At 50.4% G+C, this 25,789-nt stretch overlaps 1 protein-coding gene across 2 annotated transcripts; it reads right to left on the reverse strand.

Moving 5' to 3' along the window:
- Window positions 1-360: 360 nt before the first annotated feature.
- Window positions 361-17,619, reverse strand: THEMIS2 (thymocyte selection associated family member 2). Of its 2 annotated transcripts, none has more exons than XM_004425821.3 (6): window positions 17,491-17,619; window positions 15,049-15,189; window positions 11,936-12,346; window positions 6,258-7,333; window positions 3,834-3,990; window positions 361-3,404 (listed from the first exon to the last, which is right to left on the reverse strand). In XM_004425821.3, exons 1-6 carry the CDS (start codon window positions 17,582-17,584, stop codon window positions 3,349-3,351), a joined length of 1,935 nt encoding a protein of 644 aa, XP_004425878.1. In that variant the 5' UTR covers window positions 17,585-17,619; the 3' UTR covers window positions 361-3,348. The 2 variants fall into 2 exon arrangements, with proteins under 2 accessions (XP_004425878.1, XP_087302588.1); XM_087446462.1 differs by lacking the exon at window positions 17,491-17,619 and adding an exon at window positions 17,108-17,444.
- Window positions 17,620-25,789: the final 8,170 nt, after the last annotated feature.

Raw genomic sequence — 25,789 nt, forward strand, 5'->3', positions numbered from 1 at the left:
CTCTACCCCCCTGGTTTCTAACAATGAACAACAATCTGGCTGTTATTTTATGTATATATAGAATAGTTCCCATCTGGTGAGCTATGTTAATGCTTAAAAGTCAGTCAACCAGTATGTTTATTTGCAAATATGTCCATTCTTGATTAGTTCCTAAAGGACAGTGGCTAAAAACAGGTTTAAAAATCATACATTTGAATTTGGAATGCATGATAGGATACTTTGATGAGTGGTTGACATCTCTTTCTAGTCATCATGCTAGTGCCCTCAGATGGGCATGGCCGATAGCAGTGGTTCTGGGGGGAAGTCTTTTTTCTTTTGATTTTGAATTTGATGATTTAGCAATTAAAAACTACTTACTCATTAGTTCAACAAGTGTTTATTGAATACTTACTTTGTCAGCCCATTGGTCTAGGAATATAAAGTAAAGATAGGAGTAAAATAAAACTAGGAATATAAAGTAAAATAAGAGATTGTTGTCACGGGATTTGCTGGTTCAACATTCCTGGTAGAACAGAGCAGCTGCCCAGTGGTACTGAATGCCCTGCTATCTTGGCATTTACACAGTCTCACAGGAGTTGTGTGGTTTCTGAGCACTACAGAGGCCTGTGCCAAGGAGGAACTTTCTGTCTCACTTTCTTGCTTATTGCTTGTTCCAGAGCATAGGGAGTCTACTCCTCAGCAGAATGAAACTCCAGCCTTTGTAGGGCTTCTACCCTGCTCTAGCAGGAGGCACTTGCATTTTGGGTGTTTGTGGTCACCTGGGATGTCATGTATTCAGCGTTCTCTTGGCACGTTGTTAAGACAGCAGGAACAGTGATGTGACCCAAGTTCTTAGAAACCCCCTAGTGTCCCAGTCAAGCAGTGAGTCCAGGCTGCTCCCAGGAGAACCTTTTTCTGGGTATAGTGGTGAGAAATGAGGCTCCTTAGGAAATAGTAGTACTTTATTGAGTTTAACTAGAGAACGGCCAATAAGAATTAGTGTCTGACCTAGATTAATAGATTTGTTTTTAAAAATGCAGTTGAGGGAATTCAAAACTCAATAAATTTTTGAGCATGCATCCCCAGTTTATATTCAATCATTTAGCAGTTATTTACATCTATTACTGTATTAGTGTGTTATATACATTATATTCAAAAATAGAAATGAAAAAAGATATTAAAAATAAATATGAAAGGATACACTAATAATTCTTTTCTGTTTCCCGGTGGGTCATCTTGTGGATTCCCAGGATTGTGTGCTCACTTTGGAGACCACTGCTCAGGGGGAATCCCTAGCCCCATTATAACACCCTCCCCACCACCCAGCGGCTTATTGCAGAGGTAAAGACGACAAAAGCCTTTGGTCCATTCTTTGCCAACCTCCATTGCTCTGAGAAAATTGTGGTTTTTAAACATGTTTTCCTTTTAAGTCCAGCTTTCCTTGCTGTGAAATTTCTTTCTCCTCATTGCAGCATCTGGCCACTCAGAAATCCCCTTCTGTAGGAACTGGTAGCCCTCTCCTCTGCCCCACTTTTGTGATCTTGCTTAATTTGGTGCCAAGGTTAAGTGCAAACGTGGAAGTGAAAACTACTGGCATTTTGCATGTGGGCTTGGCCCCTAGGGGTACTGTGCCAAGGAGGAACTTTCTGTCTCACTTTCTCACTTATTGTGTGTTCCAGAGTACTCTCTTCCTCAGGGTCTTCCTGTGCAGCGTAGATGGTCTCTCTGGAGGAAGGCCTGGGAACTGGTGGGATGATGAGGATGGGGCACTAGATACTGGGGACTGGCTCAACAGCCTGTAGTAGCCACTCAGTAGTCACCTGGAGACTCCATGCTGGGGTATGGAAGCCAGGAGGCCAGGGAGGTGCAGTGGGAGCCAGATAGCCAGAGACATGTTAGCAGGCAAAGGCAGGACACACTCAGGTGCAGTGCCTGGAATCTAGGAGCTGGAAATTTGACCTCTTTCAGCTCCTACCTCATCTGGAGACTCAGATCATCTTTTTGTCCATTTCCTGTCCTCTGACTGTGGTGCTTAGTTCTGTGACTGCATCAGTCTAGGAACCTACCACCACTTTCAGGAAATGAGGCCTGTGGTTTTATCTCACTGAACAGGCCTAGACCTTGGAAGCTGAGTTAGTCTCTGCGTGGACACAGGCGTGTACTTGTTCTCTTATCTCCATGGTAGTGGATGGTAAGGCTCTCCAACCAGTCAGTACACTGTCTCCACAGTCTAGGAACATAGTATATTTCAAACACTGGGTGAATTCCATGACTAGGAGACTGGGGGGGGGTGTGGCAAGAGGACAGGCACAGCTACGTGATCTTAGTCAACAATAATTATACATTTTTCTTGAGTGTTCATTATGTGCCAGGCACTGTGCTAAATGCTTTACGAAGATTATCTTATTTGATCCTTAAAACAATCTTGTGAGGTAGATGACTATTAGTTTCATTTTACATGTAAAGAAACTGAAGCTTAGGTTAAAATAACTTGCTCATAGTCAGCTCATAGGTGGTGAGCCTAACCCCGGCTCATGACTAGTCTGCCTCCTGAAGCGCTTGACCACTCACGCTTGTTTTCTTTCTTTTTTTTTTTTTGTGAGGAAGATCAGCCCTGAACTAACATCCATGCCAGTCCTCCTCTTGCTGAGGAAGACCGGCTCTGAGCTAACATCTATTGTCAATCCTCCTTTTTTTTTCTTTTTTTCCCCAAAGCCCCAGCAGATAGTTTTATGTCATAGTTGCACATCCTTCTAGTTGCTGTATGTGGGACGCGGCCTCAGCATGGCCTGACAAGCAGTGCATGAGTGCGCGCCCAGGATCTGAACCCCGGCCGCCAGTAGCAGAGCACGCGCACTTAACCGCTAAGCCACGGGGCTGGCCCCCTCACGCTTGTTTTCTGATCTTTAAAATCAGGCCAGTGTCTACCTCAGAGAGTTGAGGATGTAGATAGGGTTTGTAAAGGTTCTGGCTCACAGACAGAACTTGATAAGTAATATGTTATCATTTTTTCCGGAAGTTCAGATGTCATTTTTATTCTGTGGTTTTAGAGTGAAATACTCTTAGATAGTCACCTACAGCTATCGTTCTGAGTGCTACAGAGCTGGGGAGACAGTCCTGGTCTCTCAGGGGCTTAGAGCCTTGGTGGGGGAGGAGGAAGAAGATTGGCTAGCCCTCAGTGGCGGGAACATAGAACCTGAGGGAAGCTAGTGCAGTGTCCATCCCATTTCAGTCCCCACAAAGCCATTTCCTGTCCACAGTCTGATTTCTGTGAGACCTTGTCCAAGGTCTTGCAAAGGCTTGTAACAGTTGGCTGGTATCTCGCATTCCCTGAGGAGCAGCAGTTAAGAAGTGTGGTTCCTCCAGCAGCTAGACGGTGTTCCGAAATTGCTCAGCTATTTCTTCGTAATCGTGTTCATCATCATCTGCAAAAGAGTCTACGTCAGTGAGGATCTTTGGCCTCAGGCAGGTTTCTTCCCTTCTTTAGGGTACACTGGACAGGGAGGAGTTGGTCTGGATGCTCTAAGATCCTTGCTAGCCCAGAAACCACAATTTGTTCTGTCTGAACACTTTGCAAACGTTCCTCCTATATGCCTTGGGGAGAGTAGTGTGTTGGGGGAGGAACTCATTTTTTTGCCAGGGCTCTGGAGCCCCTAGGAGCGGGTCAGTAGGGACCCTTCAGCCTAAGCCCACCCTGTATAGGCCTGTTCATCCCACTGGGACAGTAGAAAGGTCTGCCTGTGGGCAGAGCCCTGCTGAGAGTATGACCAGCACCATCAGAGATGAAAGCAGCAGAGGAGCGGCAGGGAGGGGAGAAGCAGGGACAAGGGTGAGCAGCGCTGACAGGGACTCACCTGGATCCTGTATATCGGGCTTGGTGGGCCTGAGGCCCTTCTTGTGGGCAGGAATCTTGCTGTACATATTTGACCTATCTTTGGCAACCTCTGGTAAGGTCTTCTTCTTGGCTTTGGGCAGCAGAGGGGGTTGCTGCATTTCTAAGACTTGAGAAGACTAAGTGAGAAAAAGCAGAAGTCAGCAGGGTCCCAAGAAGTGGGGTGGCAGAGTCCATGAAATGTAATTTCCTTAGAATGTTACTTCCCCTGCTCCCCTCTACTTCCTTTTCAGGGTAGGGCTTCTCAGGATACCAGTGTTTTTGCTACAAGCATATGAAATGTTCTTTGGCAGGGGAGAAAAGGCCAGAGTGAGAGATGATAGGGTTGGGGGCTAGAGACAGTGTCCCTGAGTTCTCCACAGAGAGCTTGGGTCAGTGTCCTTCAGATCTGTTGCTGAAGGGGGAAAAAGCAATCACAAAGCCTCAGAACAGAGTGCCAGAGCTGAGAGGCATCCCAGAAGAAAGGACTTTTATTGAACCCCTACCTCGTGCCAGATGCTATATGCATATCTGCTCATTTAATCCACAGGTGACACTCTGAGTAGCTGGATCACTTCCCAATTTACACATAAGGAAACAGGCTCAGAGAGAGTGCCGTGTCAGACCTCACACAGGATCCCTAGCTGGGCCAAGGTTTGGACCCAGAATCATGTCCATGACCTCTGAAGCCGGTGCTCTTTCCACCACACCTGCTTTAGAGAGCAAACAGGATAGCTCCCCTGATCAGCATCGGAGAGTACTCATGCCCAGAGAGCAGAAGTTGCTGGTTCAGGGCAACAAGCAGGAACTGGGCCCAAAGTCACTTCCATGAGGAGCCAAGGCTGGAACTGAGGTCTCCTCTCAATTCTTTGTACCATATTCTTTCCAGCACTGTTGGAAGGCCTGTGTTCCAGATGACCCAGTCCGTTCTTTGTCCTGTCAGAAAATGACTGCCTTATCCGCTTCTGGGGCTGAGAACACTCAAGATTCATCTTTTTTACTTCCACTGCCATCCCACTACCTACCCACACAGTACGAAATATGAGTCTCCCTAAATCCCAAAACGATATGCTTGCCACAGTTCAGCAAGTGGTTTTTATATAAATCACCCCCTCCTCTTCTCAGAGCAGAGTACGTAGGCGCTCAGGCCATGTGGTCAGACCCGATTTTAAACCCCAGCCCGCCACTTGCTAGCTGTGTGATCTCAGGTAAACTACTTTACCTCTCTGTGCCTCTTGTTTTCTCAATGGTAACAAGAGATGATATCAGTGCCCCCCTCAGAGGGACAACATGAGCGCTAGGTGGGGCAATGCATTAAGGTGCCAGCCACAAAGTAAGCACCCAACAGGTGGCAGCTAATGAGACAGCACTGTGAGTAGTGATGTTATGTCAGGCTCACTGGGAGAAAACGGATGCTCAGAGAAGGAGTACAGGCCACAGAGCGAGTCAAGGAGATGTACACTTAGTCTCCCTGTCTCTGTGGCTGGTTCTTTCCCCCTTTTTATGATTCAGTTTGCTTCAGTTCAGTGCCCACTGGCACCTCCTCTGTCCACATTGGAGCAGCAGGGTCCCTGCCCCACAGAACTCTCATTCTAGTTAGACTCAAGTACAACTAACTGAAAACTACACCTCCCTACCCCCAAGCTCCGTACAACACACAGTGTGAACACAGAAGAGGAAGGACGATCGCTGCCTAGGAGGAAACCTCATGAGCCTGAAAGGAGGAGGAACATTCCTGGCAAAAGGCCCGGCATGTGTCAAGTGCTGGGCAGGAATCCTGGCACACTGAGGGAGCTGCAGGATGTCTTTGTGGCTGGAGCGTGGCCTACAGAGTGGGTGGTGGGAGATGGGCCTTGGAAAGCAAGACTGAAGTCAGCTTCTAAAGGACCCTGGATGCCATATTAGGGGTCTGCATTACCCCCTGGCAATGGCGAGCCACTGAAGGTTTCAGAAGGGGGGGGGGCCAAGGCCCGTCGTTGACCAGGGGAGGATTTGGGAGGCTGTTCTGACAGCTGTGGGGAGAAGTTGAAGAGGCTGCTGAAACAGTTTAAGTGAAAAATGACGAAGCTGGAACTAGGGAGTGACAGCAGGGGCGGCAAAGAGAGCCCAATGACCGTGGAGTCAGAATGCTGATGCTGCAGTGCAGGCCTCCCATGTATGAACTGTGCGACTTGGGGGAGTCTCAGGGTCTCTGAGTCTTCATTTTCTCAACCATGAAATATGGATAATCACTCCAACCTCAGGATTGTCAGGATCAAATAAGAATGATAGGTGCAAAGCGTGTACGTTTATAAACTGCAGGTTCTATACAATTGTAAGAGAAGCGTGACACTAGACAGACAAGAAATGGCAGGACCTGTAATGACCTCGACAGGTGACCCTCCTGCCCCTTCAGTTATATTGATACCTTATTGCCTCTCTCCTTGCTGCTCGGCTGCTTCTGCTTGCTGAGGCCCTGACGTTTTGGGGGCCGGGGCGGGGGGGTTTGGCTCTCAAAGGCGGGTAACTTCCGAAGGTGGTAGTAGAAGGCCTCCGTCAGCTCCTCCACTGTGGCTACAGGGAGAAACCCAGCTGGCGGGCCTGGCTGCCCCTCGGCCTCCACAATAGTCAGGTCCAGCCACCGGGGAGGGATCTCAAAGCACATCCCAGGCTTGGAGTCCAGGCCAACCACCAAGAAGGGTTCCGTGATCTTCTCCTCCAGCCGCAGGCCCGGGAAGGAGGGCAGAGGGTCAGCAGTGTGGCTAGTATCCTTGGCCACCACCTTGACTTCACAGGGCAGTGAGAACTGGGTAGTCAAATCCTCCAGGCTGTAGCGCCGGCCATCGCTCATCTCCTCCACGAAGCCGCCGGAGAAGTAGAGGGGCAGCACAACCTGTTCTTGGTCCTCCGCCTCCTCTTCCTCCTCTTCCTCCTCTTCCTCCTTGGTCTGGTCACTCAGCCGCTGACACACCAAGACATCTACATCCCTGCCTTGAACCCCATGGGCCTGGCCAGACCTCAACACCTCCAGCCTGTCACCCACAGCCAGGGAAGCGAACCCGGAGTTCTCCACTCCCTCGCCCTCATAGTCCTTCGTGGCCACCACCCGGAGTGGCCGGCCTGGCTGGAGAGCACCCAGAAGGTCATAGGCCGTGGAGAACTCTCTTGGCCGCCGCCGCAGCTTGCCCTGGTAGGCCCCTGAGACCATGAAGTGTCTGGGCACCTTCCGGCCCTTGGTTGAGACCAGGACCCGCCAAGGGGGCGAGGCCAAGCCATAGATGCAGAGCCTCTCGCCTTTCTGCAAGGAGCCCATCCACGGACTGAGGAAGATGGGGGGCCCCTCTGGAACTTCCAGAATCTCTGTGGGCAGGGGGAAGGGTCCTCCTCGGGCCAGGACCTCGCTCAGCAGCAGCGGTTGGATGAAGTGGACGTGCTGAGAGGTGGCAGTGATATCTTCCACGTCGACCTCCAGGGTGGAAGGGATCTTGACGATGGTCCTGCGCACTGCAGAAGGGGAGGTCAGCTCAGGGGCGCATCACACGCCACCCCGGTGGTTCACCCTCCACCCCAGCAGAGAGGTCTGGACTGACTGGCCTCTTTCTGTTCTCATCTTTTCCTTCCTACCAGCTTTTTCCTCGTGTACCAGATTCCTTGCCCACTCCTTTCCTTCAACCTCTTTTTAAAAAAGTTATTACAGAAATTTTTAAACATTTATAAAAGTAGAACAGTATAGTGAACCCCCATATACCTATCACCTAGCTTCAACATCTAACTCATGGTCCATCTTCTCTTATACACCATCTGTCTAGTCCCCCTCCACTGAATTATTGTGAATCAGAGTCATCATGCCATCTGTGACTATTTCAGTGTGTATCTCTAAAAGGAGGAATAGGGCCGGCCCCGTGGCTTAGCGGTTAAGTGCGTGCTCTCCGCTGCCGGCGGCCCGGGTTCGGATCCCGGGTGCGCACCGAGGCACCACTCCTCCAGCCATGCTGAGGCCGTGTCCCACATACAGCAACTAGAAGGATGTGCAGCTATGACAGACAACTATGTACTGGGGCTTTGGGGGAAAAATAAATAAATAAAATCTTTAAAAAAATAAATAAATAAATAAAAGGAGGAATAATTAAAATGAGCAAAAACATAACCATAATGCTATTACTACAACTAAATAATAGTAATTCTCTGGTAATTCCTTAATATCATCAAATATCCAATCAGTTCAACCACTTTTTAAATTTTAATTAAATTTTGAATGTAATTTTGTAAGCTGCCTTTCCAAATCCTTTCTGGATTTAAATAAAGAGATAAAACCAAATGAAGAAAAACACTGACTGAACGACCGTGGGCAACTTGTTTCCTCTCTGGGCGAAGATCAGTACCTGGTGTATAGACTCAGGAGGCGGCTCTGTCAGTCAGAGGAAAACTGGCCCCTCCACTGTACTGTTTGATCCACGGAGCAGGGAACAGCCTCCCCACTTCACAGATGAGGACACTGAGGCTCAGGGGATGCTGACTTCCCTCAGGTCACATTGTGGGATTTTTGCTTTGTGCCAGATGAGTTGATAATTGGTTGAAGCTGGGAGATGGGCACGTGGGGGTTCATTGTACTGTTCTGTTTTTACTTCAAAATACTTTATGGATTAGCTGAGCTGCCTCATTATCCAGCGCAGCCTCCCAAGCCCCACTCACCATTAAAACCCCTGGCTCCCCAGACTGTGGTCTCTTACTACCATTTCCCACAAGAGCCCAGGGCTCCCTGGGAGAGAGCCTACTTCAGTTTCTGGGGAGGAAATGGTCGAGATGAGCCTGGAACATTTTATAGCACAAAGCAAGAAAATCTATTCAAGACTACACAGGTATGTCAAAAGGATTCAGGAACCAACCTGAAAAGGCTTCCACTGGCCAAAGCTGAGATAATTTGAGCATCAATAAGAATAATAACTTCAGTGGATTGGAACATTGAAAACATTTCATCTGTGAGTTCATTAAAAAAAAAAAAAAGCCCACAGGGCCGGCCCAGTGGCCTAGCGGTTAAGTTTGTGCGTTTCGCTTCGGCAGCCCGCAGTTTGCCAGTTCGGATCCTGGGCACGGACCTATGCACCACTCATCAAGCCATGCTGAGGCAGCATCCCATACAGAAGAGCTACAGCTCTACAACTATGATACACACACAACTGTGTACTGGGGCTTTGGGGAGAAAAAAGAAAAAAAGAGGAAAGACTGGCAACAGATGTTAGCCAATCTTCCTCAAAAAAAAAAACCCTAAATAATCACCCATGCTAGGGAACCAACTTTAAAAATAGCCAAACTATTTTTAAAACTAGTAAACAAAGGTTATGTCTTAGGACATTCCTCTGTGCAGCTGGTGGCAGCATGCTGAGCAGGGTTGGTGGATGAAAACGGCAGACCCTGGCCAGGTCTGGCCAGTCAGAGGCTGAGCCTGAGTGGAGGTAGAAGAATGGTGCCCGGGGCCTCTACATAGACAAACACAGCGCCCTGTATTTCCTGTACAAACTGTAACCAACGAGTAGATGACGGGAAGTTTCTCTCTACGTAGTTTCCCAGCTAATAAATGAAGAAGGAATGATAGGATTCACATATCACCATGGCAATTCCTAATGAAATCATGGATCTAGGCAACAGCCTAGATCAGCAACAGCAGCTCACCTCACAAACATTGGCCCATCGGTTGTGGTATTATTTGCCCCACACCACATGGCAAGGTTGGTGCTGCAAGTTCGTGAGGTTGGAGGCAGACACAGAGCCAGGTGGGGAGTCCCTGGCCCACACCTCATGCAGCAATGAGAAACCGTGTGCCTCCGGGGTCTGGTCAGGCCTCTAAGTGCCCATTTACAGCTGTGCAGAAAAGCGCTATTATGGCAGGCCTGAGACTGCTCTCCCTAGAAAGGCCTGGCTGCAAAGTCCTTGGCAAGCCTTTGGAAACATGGATTTCGGGAGGGTCCCCAACATGCTCTGATAAGAGTGGCTCACTGTGCCTAAACTGTACAATGTGGCTTATGCTGAACACCTTCTTTCCTTCCAGGAGTCTGGAATTTTGGTACGTGCTAGACAGGGTGCCTACGTGACCAGCCCCCAGTAAACGCCTGGGGCACTGAGTTTCTAATGAGCTTCCCAGTAGACACCACCTCATGCATGTTGTCACAGTTCAGTACCAGAGGAATTCAGCGTGTCCTGTGTGACTCCCCAGGGAAAGGACTCTTGGGCGCTGTGCTGAGTTTCCTCTGGACTTCACCTCATGCGCCTTTTCCCTTTGCTGACTGTGTTTTGTGTCCTCTCACTGTACTAAATCACAGCTGGGAGTACGGCTATATGCCAAGGCCTGGGACTCCCCTTAGTGAATCAACAAACCTCGGGGGGGGTCTCGGGGCCGACACAACAGGACATACAGGGTATGGAGGAGCAGGTTAACACCACCACTAGGATGCTCGCAACAAAATCCAAAACGTGAGAAGGCCTACAGGACAAATGGCCTAGTCCTTTCAACAGATAAATTACAAGAAAAATAGAGAAGAAAGGGGAACCAATAGATTAAAAGGGACTTAAGAGAGATTAACAGTCAATAGCAATGTTGTGAACTTTATCTGGATCCTGCTGTGAATAAACTGTAAAAAAATTTATGAGGGGCCGGGCGAGTGGTAGAGTGGTTAAGTTCCCACATTCTGCTTCAGTGGCCTGGGGTTCACCGATTCTGATCCCAGGCACGGACGTACACACCATTCATCAAGCCATGCTATGGCAGCATCCCACATACAAAATGGAGGAAGATTGGCACAGATGTTAGCTCGGTGTCAATCTTCCTCAAGCAAAAAGAGAAAGATTGGCAACAGATGTTAGCTCAGGGCCAATCTTCCTCACAAAAAAAAAAAAAAACAACTTATGAGGAAATTCAAACAAGAAGTGGTGGTATTAGGAGTTATTATTAACTTTTTTGATATGATGATGGTATTGTGTGTCTGTTAAAAAAAAAAAAAGAGTGATTTAAAGCGGTGATTTTTGTGTGTGTGTGAGGATTGGCCCTGAGCTAACATCTGTGCCCATCTTCCTCCACTTTACATGTGGGACACCTGCCACAGCCTGGCTTGACGAGCAGTGCATAGGTCCACACCCAGGATCCAAACCCGCAAACCCTGAGCCACTGAAGCGGAGCGTGCGAACTTAACCACTATGCCACCAGGGTCATTTTTAAAAAGAGATACATATTGGAGTGTTTACAAAAGAAATGATACCTGGGGTTTGCTCTGAAATAATTGGGTGGGGTTGGGTGGGGAGAGATGAAACAGGTCATGAGTTGATAATTGTGATGTTAGGTGATGGGGTAATGGAGGTTCCTTATACTACTCCCTGCTTTTGTATATGTTTGAATTTTTCCATAATAAAGTCATTTTAAAAGATTTTTTTTTAAAGGCAAAGAATCCCTGCTTGGCTCTGTTGTCTGCCAGCAACACTGACCAGCTGTTTTCTAGGTAACTGCCAGGAAGTGGAACCTTGAACTCTCTGTCCTCCAGGGAACAGGTCCCCAGGGCACCATTCCTCTACCTACGCTCCGGCTTGGCCTCCGACCAGCCAGACCTGGCCTGGTTCTGCCTGTTTCATCAACCCTGCTCTGCATGGTGCCACAAGCCTGCACTGAGAACTGTCCTAAGAAATAACCTATGAAATAGCTGGGGGATTCACTCAGACAGTGCCTTTTGTCACCCAAACAGAAGCCCCTTCAGGAACAATCCTGTTATCCCCAGAGGCAAGAAAATATGTTTCTCCTGAGCAAATGGTCACTGTTTCATTTTGTAACACTATGTCTCTTTGTCCTAGCTGCTAGCAAGTTCATAACCCAACATTTGCACAATTTAATAAAGTACCTCACTTTTAAGTTATCCCATTTCCCTATCTCCTTTTATACCTAACTTCTCACTATTTGGGAATCTTTATTCTGTTGCTTCATATATACTGGTTAAACCACCTGGAATCTCTAGATTATCACTCAGATTGGGTGGCAGATGGGGCATATCTTTCATCAGAGTGGCTCCCCAGGGCCCCCTCTTTCCCTCCCCCACCATCCCCCACCCAGCTGCCCAGGCAACTCACGGTGCATGATGGCTTGGAGCTCATACTGGGGCCTCAGGATCAGAGCACGCCAGGGGATGGTGGGGCAGGTGAGGAGGAGGTCCCTCATGGCTGGGTCCTTCAGGGCTTGGAGCAGGGTCCGAGGGGCACCAGGCTTCCATTCCCAGAAGGGCCCCTGCTGGGACAGGGGCAGGTGCAGAATGACCCGATGGGCTCCTGTACCCAGCACACAGCGGGCACAGCAGGTCCCAAAGCGCGTTTCCACAGCCTCAAGCATGAGGGGCTCGTCCTCAGGCACCACCCTGGTGTCGGTGGTGATTCTGTGGGTCGACAGGAAGCAAACGGGCAGCTTCTTGGAGCTGTGGGTTACAGCAGAGACCAGCTCCTCCAGGGTTCCATAGCTCTGGGGGCCCGTGAGGGGACTGAAGCAGCCTGTGGGGCACAACAGAGGGTGTCAGGGTGGGGCAGGCCTTTGCTGGGTCCAGAGCCTCATATACCAGGCCCTGGTCTGGCTGCAGAGAACCCAGCCAGAATCCCCCAGGACAGGTGCTAAGGGGCATCTGGGCTGCAGGGCTGAGGGACAGCAGGCAGCAAGTGACCATGTGTGAAGGGACAGTGAGCGGCAGAGGTGGGGACAATGCCTTCCGATACAGACAGGCACAGACACAGAGGGATTGTCACCAGAGACAGGGAACAGAAGAGGGACACGTTCCCCAACAGACACACTGACGACTGCCACGTGTGCCTACCTCCTGACCCCTACCTGCCTGTGACTTTGCCAACTCTGCCTCCAGGTAGCTCACCTCTGCTCCAGTCCCATACATCCAACAGCGATCACCCCATCCTGGGGCAGCGCCATTGTCCCTCTCTCCCAAACTAGAACCTGGGACCTCTGCCCACCCTCCTGACTCCTACATCCTGTCTGCCAATTCTGGCTGCCTGACTGCTCTCTCTACCACCGCATCCACTCTTCTCCTGCCACCGGACTGGCCTCAAATATCCCCCGGCCGGACATAACATCGCTTCCAGGGTTTTCCTGCCCAAAACGCTCAACAAGAATCTAATCAAGGAAACACACAAACCTGGACTGAGGGACATTCTATAAAAACACTGGTCTGCACTCTTCAAAAATGTCGATGTCAAGACAAAAAGGCTGAGGAGCTGGTCCAGCTGTAACCCACAGCTGGACCTTCTCCTGCAGGCAAGGGGGGATCTGGGGTTGGATTGTGGGTCAATGGCAAACCCGGCTGTGAAGGACATTATCAGGGCAGCTGGTGAAATCTGCATACAGACTGTGGTTAGACAGTAGCACTGTATCATTATTAAATTTCTTGATTTTTTTGTGTGTGTGTGGGGGAGGAAGACTAGCCCTGAGCTAACATCTGTGCCCATCTTCCTCTACTTTACATGGGACGCCGCCACAGCATGGCTTGGTGAGTGGTGTGTAAGTCCACACCCACAATCTGAACCTGTGAACCCTGGGCCACCAAAGCGGAGTGCGCAAACTTAACTGCTACGCTACCGGGCCAGTCCTAAATTTCCTGAATTTGATCACTGAACTATAGTTTTGTGAGCAAATGTCCTGTTTTTAGGAGATATACTAAATATTAGGAGTACTATTTAGATGTAAAGGGGCATCATGTCTGCAATTTACTCTCAAATAGTAAAACATATACATATGCACATACATATATAGTAATATATGTTCACGCGCACATGTGTGTGTGTGTGTATGGAGAGAGAGAAAGCAAATGTAACAAAATATTTAACAATTGCTGAATCTGGATAAAGGCTTTACCATAGTTCTAGCAAGTCTTCTGTAAATTGGAAATTATTTAAAAAGAAAAAGAAAACCTTCAGGGGCTGGCCTGGTGACGCAAGCGGTTAAGTGCGCGCACTCCGCTTCAGCGGCCCAGGGTTCGCAGGTTCGGATCCCAGGCGCGCACCAACGCACCACTTTCCCAAGCCGTACTGTGCTAGCGTCCCATATAAAGTAGAAGAAGATAGGCATGGATGTTAACCCAGGGCCAGTCTTCCTCAGCAAAAAGAGGAGGATTGGCATCGGATGTTAGTTCAGGGCTGATCTTCCTCACAAAAAAAAAAGAAAAGAAAACCTTCAAAATACAAAATAAAACACATCACTTCCATATGTAAAACCCTCATTGGCTCCTCAATGCCTTCAAAATAAAGAAATGTGTCCGCTCCCCCCTTAAGACGCCTGGTGGTCTGGCTCTTGCTCACCTCCCCGCCGCTGGCCCCTCACCAGGAACCCATGGCCTCACCCGTCCGTTCGGGCGATCACAGTAAATGATACTGAGAACGAGCCCTCAGAGGGCGCCTGCTCTGTGCCAGGCCCTGCTCTAAGCGCTGCGTGCACGGCACCTCATTAACCCTCACATCAGGCCTGACCACCCCCTCACAGAGGAGGAAGCTGAGGCACAGAGAGGCCACGAGAACTCGCCAAGGCCACAGCGAGTAGCCGCCAGAGCTGGGACTCCCATCCGGGCTCTCGGCTTCAGTGTCCGGGCCCACGGTCCCCCACGCTTCAAAATAACTGCAATAACTGAGCTACCTGGGGTTTCTGGAGCACCAAATGTGCACGTGCTACTCCTTCTAGCTGGGATCCTTCCTTCAGCTCAGGTGTCACTTCCTCCAGGAAGCCTGCACAGACCCCTGAGTCAGGCTACTCCTGCCCGGAGCCGTCCCTAAACTTGCCCACTTCTACTGTTGCCCTCCACTCACTGTCATCCTGGAAGCTCATCCTGAGGCCCACACTCCCAGCCCCCAGCACAGGGCTTGGCACACAGCAGGTGTCAGTAAATGTTTGGTAAGTGAATGTGTGAGCAAACACAGAGACAGGCACATTGACAAAGACCTGGAACAAAGAAAGTCCCAGCGGAGAGGCAGGTGATCAGAGACATGGACAGGAAGAGGGCACAGCCATGCCAGGCTCAGGGCATCATCAGACCGCTGAGGACATCTGGGCCTGGAGGCTGTGTAGTGGTGGATGTGAGAGCTGCGTGTGCAAACCCAGAGGGGTGGGAGTGTGTGCTGGGGTCGGCAAGCCCACGAGTGAGTCCGCAGGTGTGCCTGGAGGCTGCCAGGGCAGTCGGGGAGACAGGTGCCAGCCTTACCCTGGAAGTTGGGGGCGAGCTCCATGGTCTGGCCCGTCCTCGGGTTCTCGCAGACCACCTTCTGGAGGCGAATCTGGGTGACCTTGATCAGGTCCCCCGTGGAGAGGCAGCACTCATTCCCAGAGATCTCGTAGATGGAGCCTGCGGAGATACAGACTCAGTTTCCCCGTTCAGCAAGGGTCAAGCACTGGGCGGCCTGTGCCCTGTTCCCCAACAAGCTCTGCTCTGCCACACCTTTGCACATGCTGTTCCAGCTGCCTGGAATGCCCTTCCCTGTCTTTCCCTATCTAATGACCACCGGCTCAGCTGCCTCGGGCAGCATAAACCTTGCCTTTGCCTTCTATCAGCGCTGGACGGACCCCTCTGGTACACTTCTCTGGCCTTCACATCCCTGTGCCTCCTACCCTGAGCTCACAGGGCAGAGCTGGTCCATCTCAGCATCACTGCAGCCGGCACAGCCATAGCCTCTAAGTACGTGTTCAAGTCAGGAATGAGTAAATAACCCAGTAGATCCAGACTCCTTTATTGTACAGCTACGAAATCAGGCCCAGAGAGGGTCTTTAGATGAATTGTTTTTAAAGGAAGCACAGGAGAGAATGGAGGGCCACTGACAGGTGAGCCCAGTCGGCAGTGCTCTGGGCCCCCCCCTTCAAGCACAGCAGCCCCACCTTTCAGGTGTCAAGAGCTTAAAGCAATGTCCAGAACATAGGAGGCGCTCAGTAAAGATGGCTCTCACACAGAGGGCACAGGCTCTCCATCCCACTCACAGGGGACAGGAAAGTGCAGGTGGGCGAGCTGTGAGGCCACCTGACCCCACCCCAGCCCCAGGGCAGCCCCAGCAGGGCCCTTCACAACAGCCCTGAGAAACCAGTGAAGACCTCACCGCTTCTCCCCAGGAAAGTGCACGCAGGCTCATAAAACACACACTTGTGGCTACAGCTTCAGGGGGTGGGCCGTGGAGGCCGGGCACTTACCATACACCTGGCGCCTCAGTCCTGAGGACGCATCATGGCGTTTAAGACCCGTAACTGCTCTCTTAGGGAGGGACAGTTTCCCCTACCTACAGAAGGAAACTGAGCCTCGAGAGGCTGAGTGGGTTGAGATCATCAGGTAATAGGAGGCAGAACTGGGTACCGGAGCCCAGGGCATTTGCCTCCAAAGCTGGAGCTCCTAACCACGCGGCAGACCGCTTCCGAGCGTCCCACTCGGCCACCTGCCCCATCAGTGTCACCACCTGTCGTCCTCCACACTCACCCCCATCTCCACACTCGCACCCGTCAGGCTCTTCTCTGACCCTAACTTCCGCCACTTCCCACCAGTGGGGTCAGGCAGAATGAGGAAACTCAGGTATTGTGACACACAGTAGGCAGGGGATGTCACGAGGAGAGCGGAGCACAAGTGTCTGCAGAAAGCCCCAGGAGGTAGAGGCAGGATTTGAACCCAGATCCGTCAGATTCCCAAGTGGACCTGGCGAGACCCACTGTGTGGTGGCCCTCCACGTGTCTGCCCCTCGGTCTAGGACCCACCTGGGGCCTCAGAACTTTACTGGAGGCTACTGTGGCAGAGCAAGGGAAGAGACAAAGGGAACAGGACGGGGCAGGGCACCCAGGCATTAGTTTCCTCTTAAGGAAAGAGCGTGCCCCCACCCCAGAGCCTCTCGGTTGCCTCTCTCTTCCACCTCCCCCTTCCCCACTCAGTCGTTCATAGCTCCTCCCTCAGCCTCACAGCAGCCCCCGCCTCCCCTCTGCTGAGCAGCTGCCCTCCCCCTTCCACCGCCTGTCAATCCCTCGCCTCTTGCTCTTTCAGGCAATAACTAGTGACTGAGTCCCTGCTGTGTATCCGTCCCTGTGAACCAGGTGGGCAGATGTGCGGGCAGGCAAGGAGCAGGGAGCCGGGAAGGCTTCCCCGAGGAGGAGCCATTTAAGCTAACTGAGAGCTGATCAGATCAAGTACTGCCCATGCCAAGCAGAGGGCAAAGGTGGGTTGGAGGGACTGAAAGGCAGTCGTGTAGATGGGCGTCAGGGGAGGAATGGGAGGGCACACGGAGGGGAGGACCGACCTGGCACTTAAGAATCAAGCAAAAGTTACGCGTCATGAGCACCCTAAAGCCGCGTCCACAGCACAGTCGTGATCAATGCGCACAGCGGTTCCACCTCAGCGTGGCTCGGTTCCATCCACCTTCCGAGCCTGAGCCCACTGATTTCTCATCAGCATCCTGCGGGGCAATCAGCGATCCCCCATCCCACGGAAGCAAAAGCCGAGGCCCAGAGAGGCCGAGTGTGGCCCCAAATCACACAGCTTGGGCAGTGGCAGCGTCGGGATTCGAACCCGGGGTGCAGTTTCCCGGCCTTCCAACGCCCTGAAAGCGCCTCTGCCCCACACCCAGGGAGAGCCTGGCCGCGGTGGGGCCGGGGGTCGCAGGGGTCTCGGCCCTCCACTCACCCTGGAAGTAGACCCCCGAGCAGACCCGCAGCACGCGCGGGAGGGAGGCGGGGTCCAGAGCGCAGACGAAGTCCTGCAGCGACGCCGGCTCCATGGTCGCGGCTCGGGGACGCCTGCTGAATGGCCCGCCGCCCGCCCGCGGAGCCGGCAGCCCCGCCCGGCCCCGCCCCGCCAGGATGGGTGGAGCCGCTCCCGGAGGGGTGGGGACCCGGCCCCGCGCTCTTGGGTAAGCGATTTCCCGCTCCCAGCCTCAGTCTCCGCGTCTCTAAAATGGGGTTGCAGTACCTACCTCTCACGGTTTAGGTCTAGATCAGGACCTGACACCGGGAGGCTCTGAGTCGATAAAAGCTGGTCCCCACGTCCCTAGTCGTCAGTGATGTGCCCCATGGTGGAGGGGGACGATGATGAAGATGAAGGAGAAGCCCCAGAACACCCGTACACCCCCGCCCCCCGCGCGGTCCTCCCTCTTAGAACGAGGGAACGCGGCCCGCCTTGTGTAGCTGGGTCTCTAGGAAGACACGGCCCTGCCCTTTGGGTCTGAGGAGGAAGATATAGTGTCAGGTCTCCTGAACCCCCTCCGGGACACTCCGTGGTCCTGTGCTGGCGGGGAACTTATGACCGCTCCTCTGGACAATTCTAGTTACAAAGTCTTCCTTGGGCTAAAGAGAAATCTGCTTAGAACAGATACGAACCGGTTCTCCTGACCCCACAGAGACAGATGAGGCTTTTCCATTGCCCTGTCCCTCCGGAGTCAGACCGGACAGAAGTTCAAATCCCAGCTCCGCCTATTGCTTCTTATACAACTTGGGGCAAATCACTTCGATTCTCTGAGTTTCGATTTCCGCATCTATGAAATAGAGGAGAGAATCTTTTGTGAGGATTAAATGAGATGATATAGGTTTGCACAAAATGCTTTATTTCATTTTTTGTCACTATAAAAGTAACAGAAGCCTTATCAGAAATAATAACAAAAGTTTAGAGGGCCGGCCAGGTGGTGCAAGCGGTTACGTGCGCGTGCTCTACCGCTAGCGGGATCCCGGCCGATGCACCGCTTGTCAGGCCATGCTGTGGCAGTGTCCCATATAAAGTGGAGGAAGATGGGCACGGATGTTAGCCCAGGTCCAGTCTGTCTTCCCCAGCAAAAAAAAAAAAAAGAGGAGGATTGGCAGATGTTAGCACAGGGCTGGTCTACTCACAAAAAAAAAAAGAAAGAAAGAAAAGAAAAAAAATAAAAGTTTAGAATAAAAGGAATAAACCCTAATTAAAAACATTTGACACATAAAAAGAAGACATTCTTTTCCCACCACCCAAATATACTTACTACTACTAACATTTTACTGTGTTTCTTTCTAGGCTTTATTTTGCCTCTGTGTGTGTGCGTGTGTGCGCGTGTGCGCATGCCCGCTCGCGTATGTGTGTGTTGACTTACAGTAAAGTTGCAAAAATAGTAGAGATTTCCCAGACATCCCTCAGCTAGTTTCAGATCCCCTAATGCTGTCATCTCAGGTTACCATGGTGCAACCAACATTGCTACGTTACTGTTGACTGAGGATTTATTTGGATTTTATCTGTTTTTCCACTGATGTCCAGAATCCTGTCCAGTATTCTATATTGCATTTAGTCATCATGTCCCCTGTCTGTGACACTGTCTCTGCCTGTCCTTGTTCTTCTTATGACCTTGGCGGTCTTGAGAAGCACTGGTCATGTATTTTGCAGAATATCCCTCAGTTTTTTTTCTGATGTTTTCCTAGTGACAGACTAGACCGGGGTGATGGATTTCAGGGAAGGATACTTCCAAGGTGGGGCGCCCTTCTCATCACAGCCTCTCAGGGGGCACAGGACACGCCCACATGACTTCTCACTGTGATGTTAACCTTGATCCCCTGGTTGGGGGGGTGCTTCCAGGTTTCTCCACAAAGTTGCTATTTTCCCCCCTCCATACTCTGGAGAGTGTGGAAATAAGTCACTCAGTGCCGCCCGCTCTCGGGGGGAGCTAAGCCCCACTTCCTGGGGGAGGGAGAGCACCCCAAAAATTACTTGGAATTCCTCCGTAAGAAAGGTTTGTCTCTTCTCCCCCATTTATTTATTTATTCAATTATTTATTTATGTCAGCATGGACTCATGTATATTTATTTTATACTTTGACTTATAATCTAATGCTATATTATTGATTTTGTTGCTCAGATTCTTCCTGCTTTGGGAGTTCCTTCCAGCCAGCTGCTGGGTCCCTTTGCCTTGTGGTTCTGTTCTCTGAGCACTTCCTTACTGTGTGGCCTTCCTGCTCCAGGCTTATCTCGTCTTTTCCCTGCCCCCACCCTACAATCAGCCATTTATTCCAGAAGCCCTGGTTCCTTTTGTTGGAGAATGAGGTTTACAAACCACGACCTGGTTGCTGAGAGGGCTCCTTGCCCCTGGGTTGCCTGTTCTTGTTTGTCTTTTTTCTTTCCTTGCCTAAACATTTACAGACACTGCTGTCTGCCCCAGGACCCAGCCAAAATCAGGGCCAGCCCTGACCTTCAAGGTGAGATCTTGGGTGATAACACTCAACAGAAAATTTCAAATCCTCTCGTTTCACTTTGCTTTTATCTTGTGAGCATTTTCCCGGACTCCTGGGCACAGAAGTGGATTATTGAAGTTAGTAGACAGAGGCCTGCTACGACCAACATATGGAAACCAGTTCCTTGCCATTACAATTTGCAGTTACTATTTATCGTGTAATTATTTGCTTAATGTCTCCTCAGCAATTGACAGTTGGCTTCTGGAGAGCAGAGACCAGGGTACCAATCTGCTTTCCTCCCCAATGTATCCCTAGCATGTCGGACAGGGCCTGGCACACAGTAGGTGCTCAACAAACCAGCATCCTTGATGACTCACTGAATGAATGGATGGGAAATGCTTCCTTGGGATAGATTCTTGAAGCAGAATTTCTGGGCCAAATGGTGTGCTTGTTTTGACAGCCTCTCAGGGAGTATTTCAGTCGTGTTGAGAGACTGCTGGGCTTCCAGTGGATCTGATAAGAAAGGAGGACTTTTGCAAGAGCTGAGAGGAGCGGCACACAGAGGCATGCAAGGGGCCTCAGGCCCAGGAGGAGGGTCTGCTAAGCAGAGGAGATGGGACAGAGGGGGCATTTCTACATGGTTCCGGAAACATCGGCAGGTGTGATTCTGTGAGCACCTACTCTGAGCAGGCCCTGTACAAGCGTCCACTAACTTAATCCTCCCAACAAGCAGACAAGACAAACATTATCATTCCCACTTTACAGGTGAGGAAACTGAGGGTCAGAAAAGTGAAGGGACTTGCCTAAGATCATGCAACAAGAAAGTGGAGAAGCTAGGATTTTAATCCAGCTCTGCTGGGCTCCTCCTGTGGGCTGGAGAAAATGGCAATTCTTCATCTCTTCCCCACGTGTTTCAGCAGGCCATGGAAGTCTGACAGATTTCCTGCTCAGTCCAGTTTTGCCTAGAATTGCAGTAAAGGATGAAGAATAAAAAGATGGGCTTTGACGATAGAGCAGCGCTCAAATCCTGGCTCCACCACTTCTTAGCTGTGTGACTTGGGCAAGCTCCTTAACCTCTCTGAGCCTCAGTCTGCTCTATACAACCGGGACTGGTGGGAGCCGGGGTGTTGATGAAAACAATAGTGTAACACAGGCACATGGCACATGACAAGTGCTCACCGTCTGTTATCATTATTATTTCCTGAGGGCCTCTTGTGCCTCTGACATTTCTCAGAGATCTCAGATCTCACTTACTTCTTTCCACACTCTGCTTTCTACTTTAGGAAAATAAGATTCTGAGAGGGAAAGTGTCTTCCTTTTCATTACACAACGTGCAAATGGAGGAACTGGAATTCGAAGCCAGGCCTGTGGTCGCCATGACTCAAGCCCTTTCCGTTTCCCCACGCTGGGGGCACCCGCTGGGTCTCCCCTGGCTCCTCAAGAGCTGAGCGGGCCGCGGAGAGGACACGAGTCACACAGAGGTGGGGGGGGTAGGGTGGAGAGGAGCCGCGAGGAGGATGGTGACGACGACGGAGCCCCGGAGTTCCTCGCGTCACGCACCAGACTCCAGCAGAGTCGTCAGACTCCGAAGGTGAACGTCTCGGAGCCTCCGGGGGGCGGACGCTCGTCAGAGTAGCAGGGTTCTCAGCGTGACGGGGGGCGGGGGCTGGGCCCCTGACTGCCGCGTTGGCGCCAGACACTCTTGCACGTGGCATCGCGTGGCCTGGTGTTTTCAGGCAACGTACAAGGGGGCGGGGTGGGAGGAGGGGAAGGGGCCTCAAGTTGGTGCAGCACGGGACGGTGGTTGTTACAGCATCCTGCTGTTCACTCGAACGTCCACCGATGGCACTTTGGCCCAAGGCAGTGGAAGACACACTAGCAGTCCGGAAGGTCAAGACCCGGTGTGGGAGAGAGGCGGAGGGCGCCTCGGCTCCGAGGGTGAGCGAGATGGCCGCAGGCTCGAAGCCCTCTGCCTCCATGGGCTTCCCCAGGCTCCTGTGGACTTCTTCCTCTCTGCACCAGTCTGATGGCTGCTCTGAGGTGGCCTTGAGAAATGCGCTCTTTCACAAGTCCCCTGGCAGTCTGTCACATGATGATCCTCCGGGTGTGGAGGCGCCCCACCAGAGCAGATACACATGGGGCGTCCTCTCCCTGGGAGAGCCAGATCCCATATCTTGCCAGAGGCTCGTGCAGAGACAAGGGCCTTAAAACTCACGGGATGAGACCAGAAATGCTCAAACGCTCACCATCAGGGGACCCACGGGGACTTGAAGGGCGATCTGTGGTCTTTTCTCTGTTTCTTAGATTTTCTATAGCAAGGTTTGTAAAGACAATATGAACAGCTCCCTGCCAAGGATTCCCTGAGGCCATTGTGGAGACCCTCCTGGAGGGATGCCCCTCCCCTCGCAGACTTTCACTGGGGGGAAAAGGCACTTCTGGAAAACGATATTCAATATCCTTATATCCTCAAGGAGGAGAGCACGTCTGGTTGTAAAGCTTTGAGGGGCTGACTGACTTGTGCTCTGGTGTGCTGGGAAAGTAAGCTTCAAGCCCTCTTGCTTTCTTGACCTTGTGAAGCAGGGGGCAGGCAAAGGACCTTTTATAACCTCATTTGTGGGGAGGAAGATGAGAAGGAGGGGCAGGGGTGAGGAGAGGTGGGGGGAGGAGGGGCAGAGAGGAAAGAAGAGGCGAGAGAGGATAGGAGAAAGGAGAGAATAGAGTAGAGAGAGAGGAGGGAAGGGCAGAGAGGGGTAAATGAGGAGCTTTGGGAGCCTGCAGGGTCACCCCGAGAAATTTCCACAGCCCAGTCGCATGGCCTCAGGGAAGGCACAGGGGATGCTGGCCCTCGAGGGTTGGGGGTCCTGAGACACCCTGCAGGGGCCAAGATCAATAGGGGTGGCAGCTGAGGAGGGCTGGGCAGGAGCTGCTTGGGCCTGGGAACAGGCCAGATCCCCCCGGGTGGGGGGTGGGGGGCGGAGCTGGGGGAGGAGCAGAGCTGGAACACAAAAAGTGAAACCATCAACCTTGGGCCTGGGGAAGTGGTTTTGAGCCCAGAGAGGTTTTGCCCATGTACTTCCTAACTGGGACCAGGTGGAAGCCAAAACCCTCTGCTGTCTGCGTCAGAGGCTTCTCGCCCCTGCGGTCGGAGGCTTCTGCAGCAATTACTCAGCTGGCGAACAGAGGGAAGCAGATGCACCCAGTTCTGGGAGCAGGGGTCAGGCTTTGAGTTCCAGACACTACGAAAACCTCTGTGTAATTTCTGGGTTTTAAGAGCAGTAGCTGGGCCTGCTGCCTCTTTTCAGCAGAGGTTAAGTGAAAAGTTCTCTCTTTTTCAAAATATTAAAAAAAGAGTTACCATATGATCCAGCAATCCCACTTCTAGCTATATACTCAAAAGAATTGAAAGCAGGGGGACTGGCCCCGTGGCTAAGTGCGTGCACTCTGCTGCTGGCGGCCCGGGTTCGGATCCCGGGTGCTCACCGACGCACCACTTGTCCGGCCATGCTGTGGCGGCGTCCCACATACAGCAACTAGAAGGATGTGCAGCTATGACATACAACTATCTACTGGGGCTTTGGGGCGAAAAAGGGAAAAAAAAAAAAAAGAATTGAAAAGAGGGACTCAAACAGGTACTTGTACACCCATAATAGCAGCATTATTCACAATATTCACAATATACAAGAAGCAAACCAAGTGTCCATTGACAGATGAATAGATAAACAAAATATGGTATATACATAAAATGGAATATCATTCAGCCTTAAAAAGGAAAGAAATCCTGGCACATGCTACAAACCCGGATGAACCTTGAGGACATTATGCTCAGTGAAATAAGCCAGTCACAAAAAGACAAATACTGTATGATTCTACTTATATGAGGTGCCTAGAGTCATCACAGTCATAGAGACAGAAAATAGAATGGTTGCCACAAGCTGGGGAGAGGGCAAATGGGGAGTTGTTGTTTAATAGGTATCGAGTTTCAGTCTTGCAAGATGAAAAAGTTCTGGAGATTGTTTGGACAACAATGTGAATGTACTTAACACTATTGAACTGCACACTTAAAAATGTTTAGGATGGTAAATTTTATGTTATGTGTGTATTTTATCACAATCTTTTTTAAAAAAAAGTTATATTGGACTGTTTCTAAGCCTAAATCCAAGGTACAGCCTTGTTTATTCTTCAGCAATGATCCGACTGGTGTTGAGGTCCAGGTTGTAAACAGTGTTCCCCACAGACTTGGAAGCATGGCTCCATGCTCTTGTAGTAACATGTCTGCTGTTGGGGAGTCCAAGGTCATTCTTACTCCAGACCCCTCGTGTGTGAAGGTTGAAGCCTCTTCTCTGTCCCTGGTGCTCTGATATTTCACATGCTCAGCCATCCGCAGATCTTTCATTCTTGCTTCTGGGCACTTGTGGGTCTTTTTAAGCCCCTCAGTTCTGGAAACATCCTTGCTTTTCTCTCTTTCAGGAGATCCTTTGAGTTGTATGTTGTATCTTCTGGACCAATTCTTCGTCTCCCTGCCCTTCTGTTCTACTCTCTAGGAGATTTCAGAGACTTCCTCTTCTAACCATTCTACCACTTTTAATAATTTCTGCTTATGTATTTTTAATTTTTAAGAACTTCTTTAAAATTCTACTTTTTATTCCTCCTGTTCATATTTCATGGATATTATATATCATGTGGGAGAGAGGGAGTTGCCAAAGATTGTCTTCTGCTTTAACCCTGCTCCAAAAAATAACGCTTAGAAGTAACAAAGATATGACAATTATAACATAATTGTCACAGCTCAAATTATCAATTACAATAGCCAATTGCCATCATGGGCTTATTTTTGGAATTTGGAAATTACTTCCACAGAGTGTTGTACAATCTGAAGTCTGGTTGTCTTTCATGACCCACTTGTGCAAACAACCCTGCTCAGGACAGATTTATATTAACACAGCTAACATGTTTTTAATGAATAGTCCCACAAATCCACAGAGTGGACAGGAAAACAAGAAAGATGCTCTTGTTAAAGTTCTCGTTTCGACCCCTATCATGTCTGATTCTTAAACTCATTTTTATGACGGAGCATGGTAAGCATTTCTGTTTCTATAGCTTCAAGGGAAGAAAGACAGCGCCTTCTCATCTTTCTGAGGCTTGTTTTTGCAGTGGTTGTTAATTAGGAAGATTTTCATTCTTAGGGCTAGGCACTGGAATTGTATTAGTTAACACGATAAGAAAGAGCAGGCCTGAGGAGGCCACGTTCTAGAACTAGAGAAAAGACACAATTATTTAATAATTCCATTATTTAACCATACTGAAACCCAGAACATTTGATGCCTTTTTTACAATATTATAGTTTGAGGTCAGAAATATCTTCTTAGAAGATGGAGTTTCTGTTCTTGTTCTCCTCATTGTGTGGGAGGGTGATTCGTGAAAAGAAGAGGGAAAGAGGATGCAATGCCTCTACTCCACCTTGAAAAGGCGAACTTGGAGCACACAGATTGTGTTGTACTTATTCCCACCACAGGGCCTTTGCATATGCCATTCCCTCTGCCTGGAATGCACACCACTCCCTTGCCTGGGTAACTGTGTAGAGAAAACCCCATCCTCCCAAGAAATTTTCCCCACATGGAGTAATTCTCTGTGACACCAGGTGGGTGTCCTACAATTCAACTCAATTCTGACACTATCTACCTGGAGTTAGCATCAGATTCCACAGGATTCCCACAGGACTACCCCTGCCCCCTTCAGATGTGTTGCAAGCCCCGGTTATCGCCTGTACTTCCGACCAACTGGCTACAGATCAGAGGTTCAATT

Source organism: Ceratotherium simum, chromosome 22, assembly GCF_057802395.1.
Source record: "Ceratotherium simum simum isolate JZ-2026a chromosome 22, ASM5780239v1, whole genome shotgun sequence".
Classification (NCBI taxonomy): Eukaryota; Metazoa; Chordata; class Mammalia; order Perissodactyla; family Rhinocerotidae; genus Ceratotherium; species Ceratotherium simum.

Bases quoted from the DNA above. Each gene is read 5' to 3' on its own strand.
- THEMIS2 (XM_004425821.3), bottom strand. From the start codon at position 17,584: ATGGAGCCGGCGTCGCTGCAGGACTTCGTCTGCGCTCTGGACCCCGCC. The intron at 3,991-6,257 runs GTATCAATATAA...TTTCTCACTTAG, and splicing joins GCAAGGAGAGAGGCAATAAG to TCTTCTCAAGTCTTAGAAAT. The intron at 3,405-3,833 runs GTGAGTCCCTGT...ACTCTTTTGCAG, and splicing joins GCCCGATATACAGGATCCAG to ATGATGATGAACACGATTAC.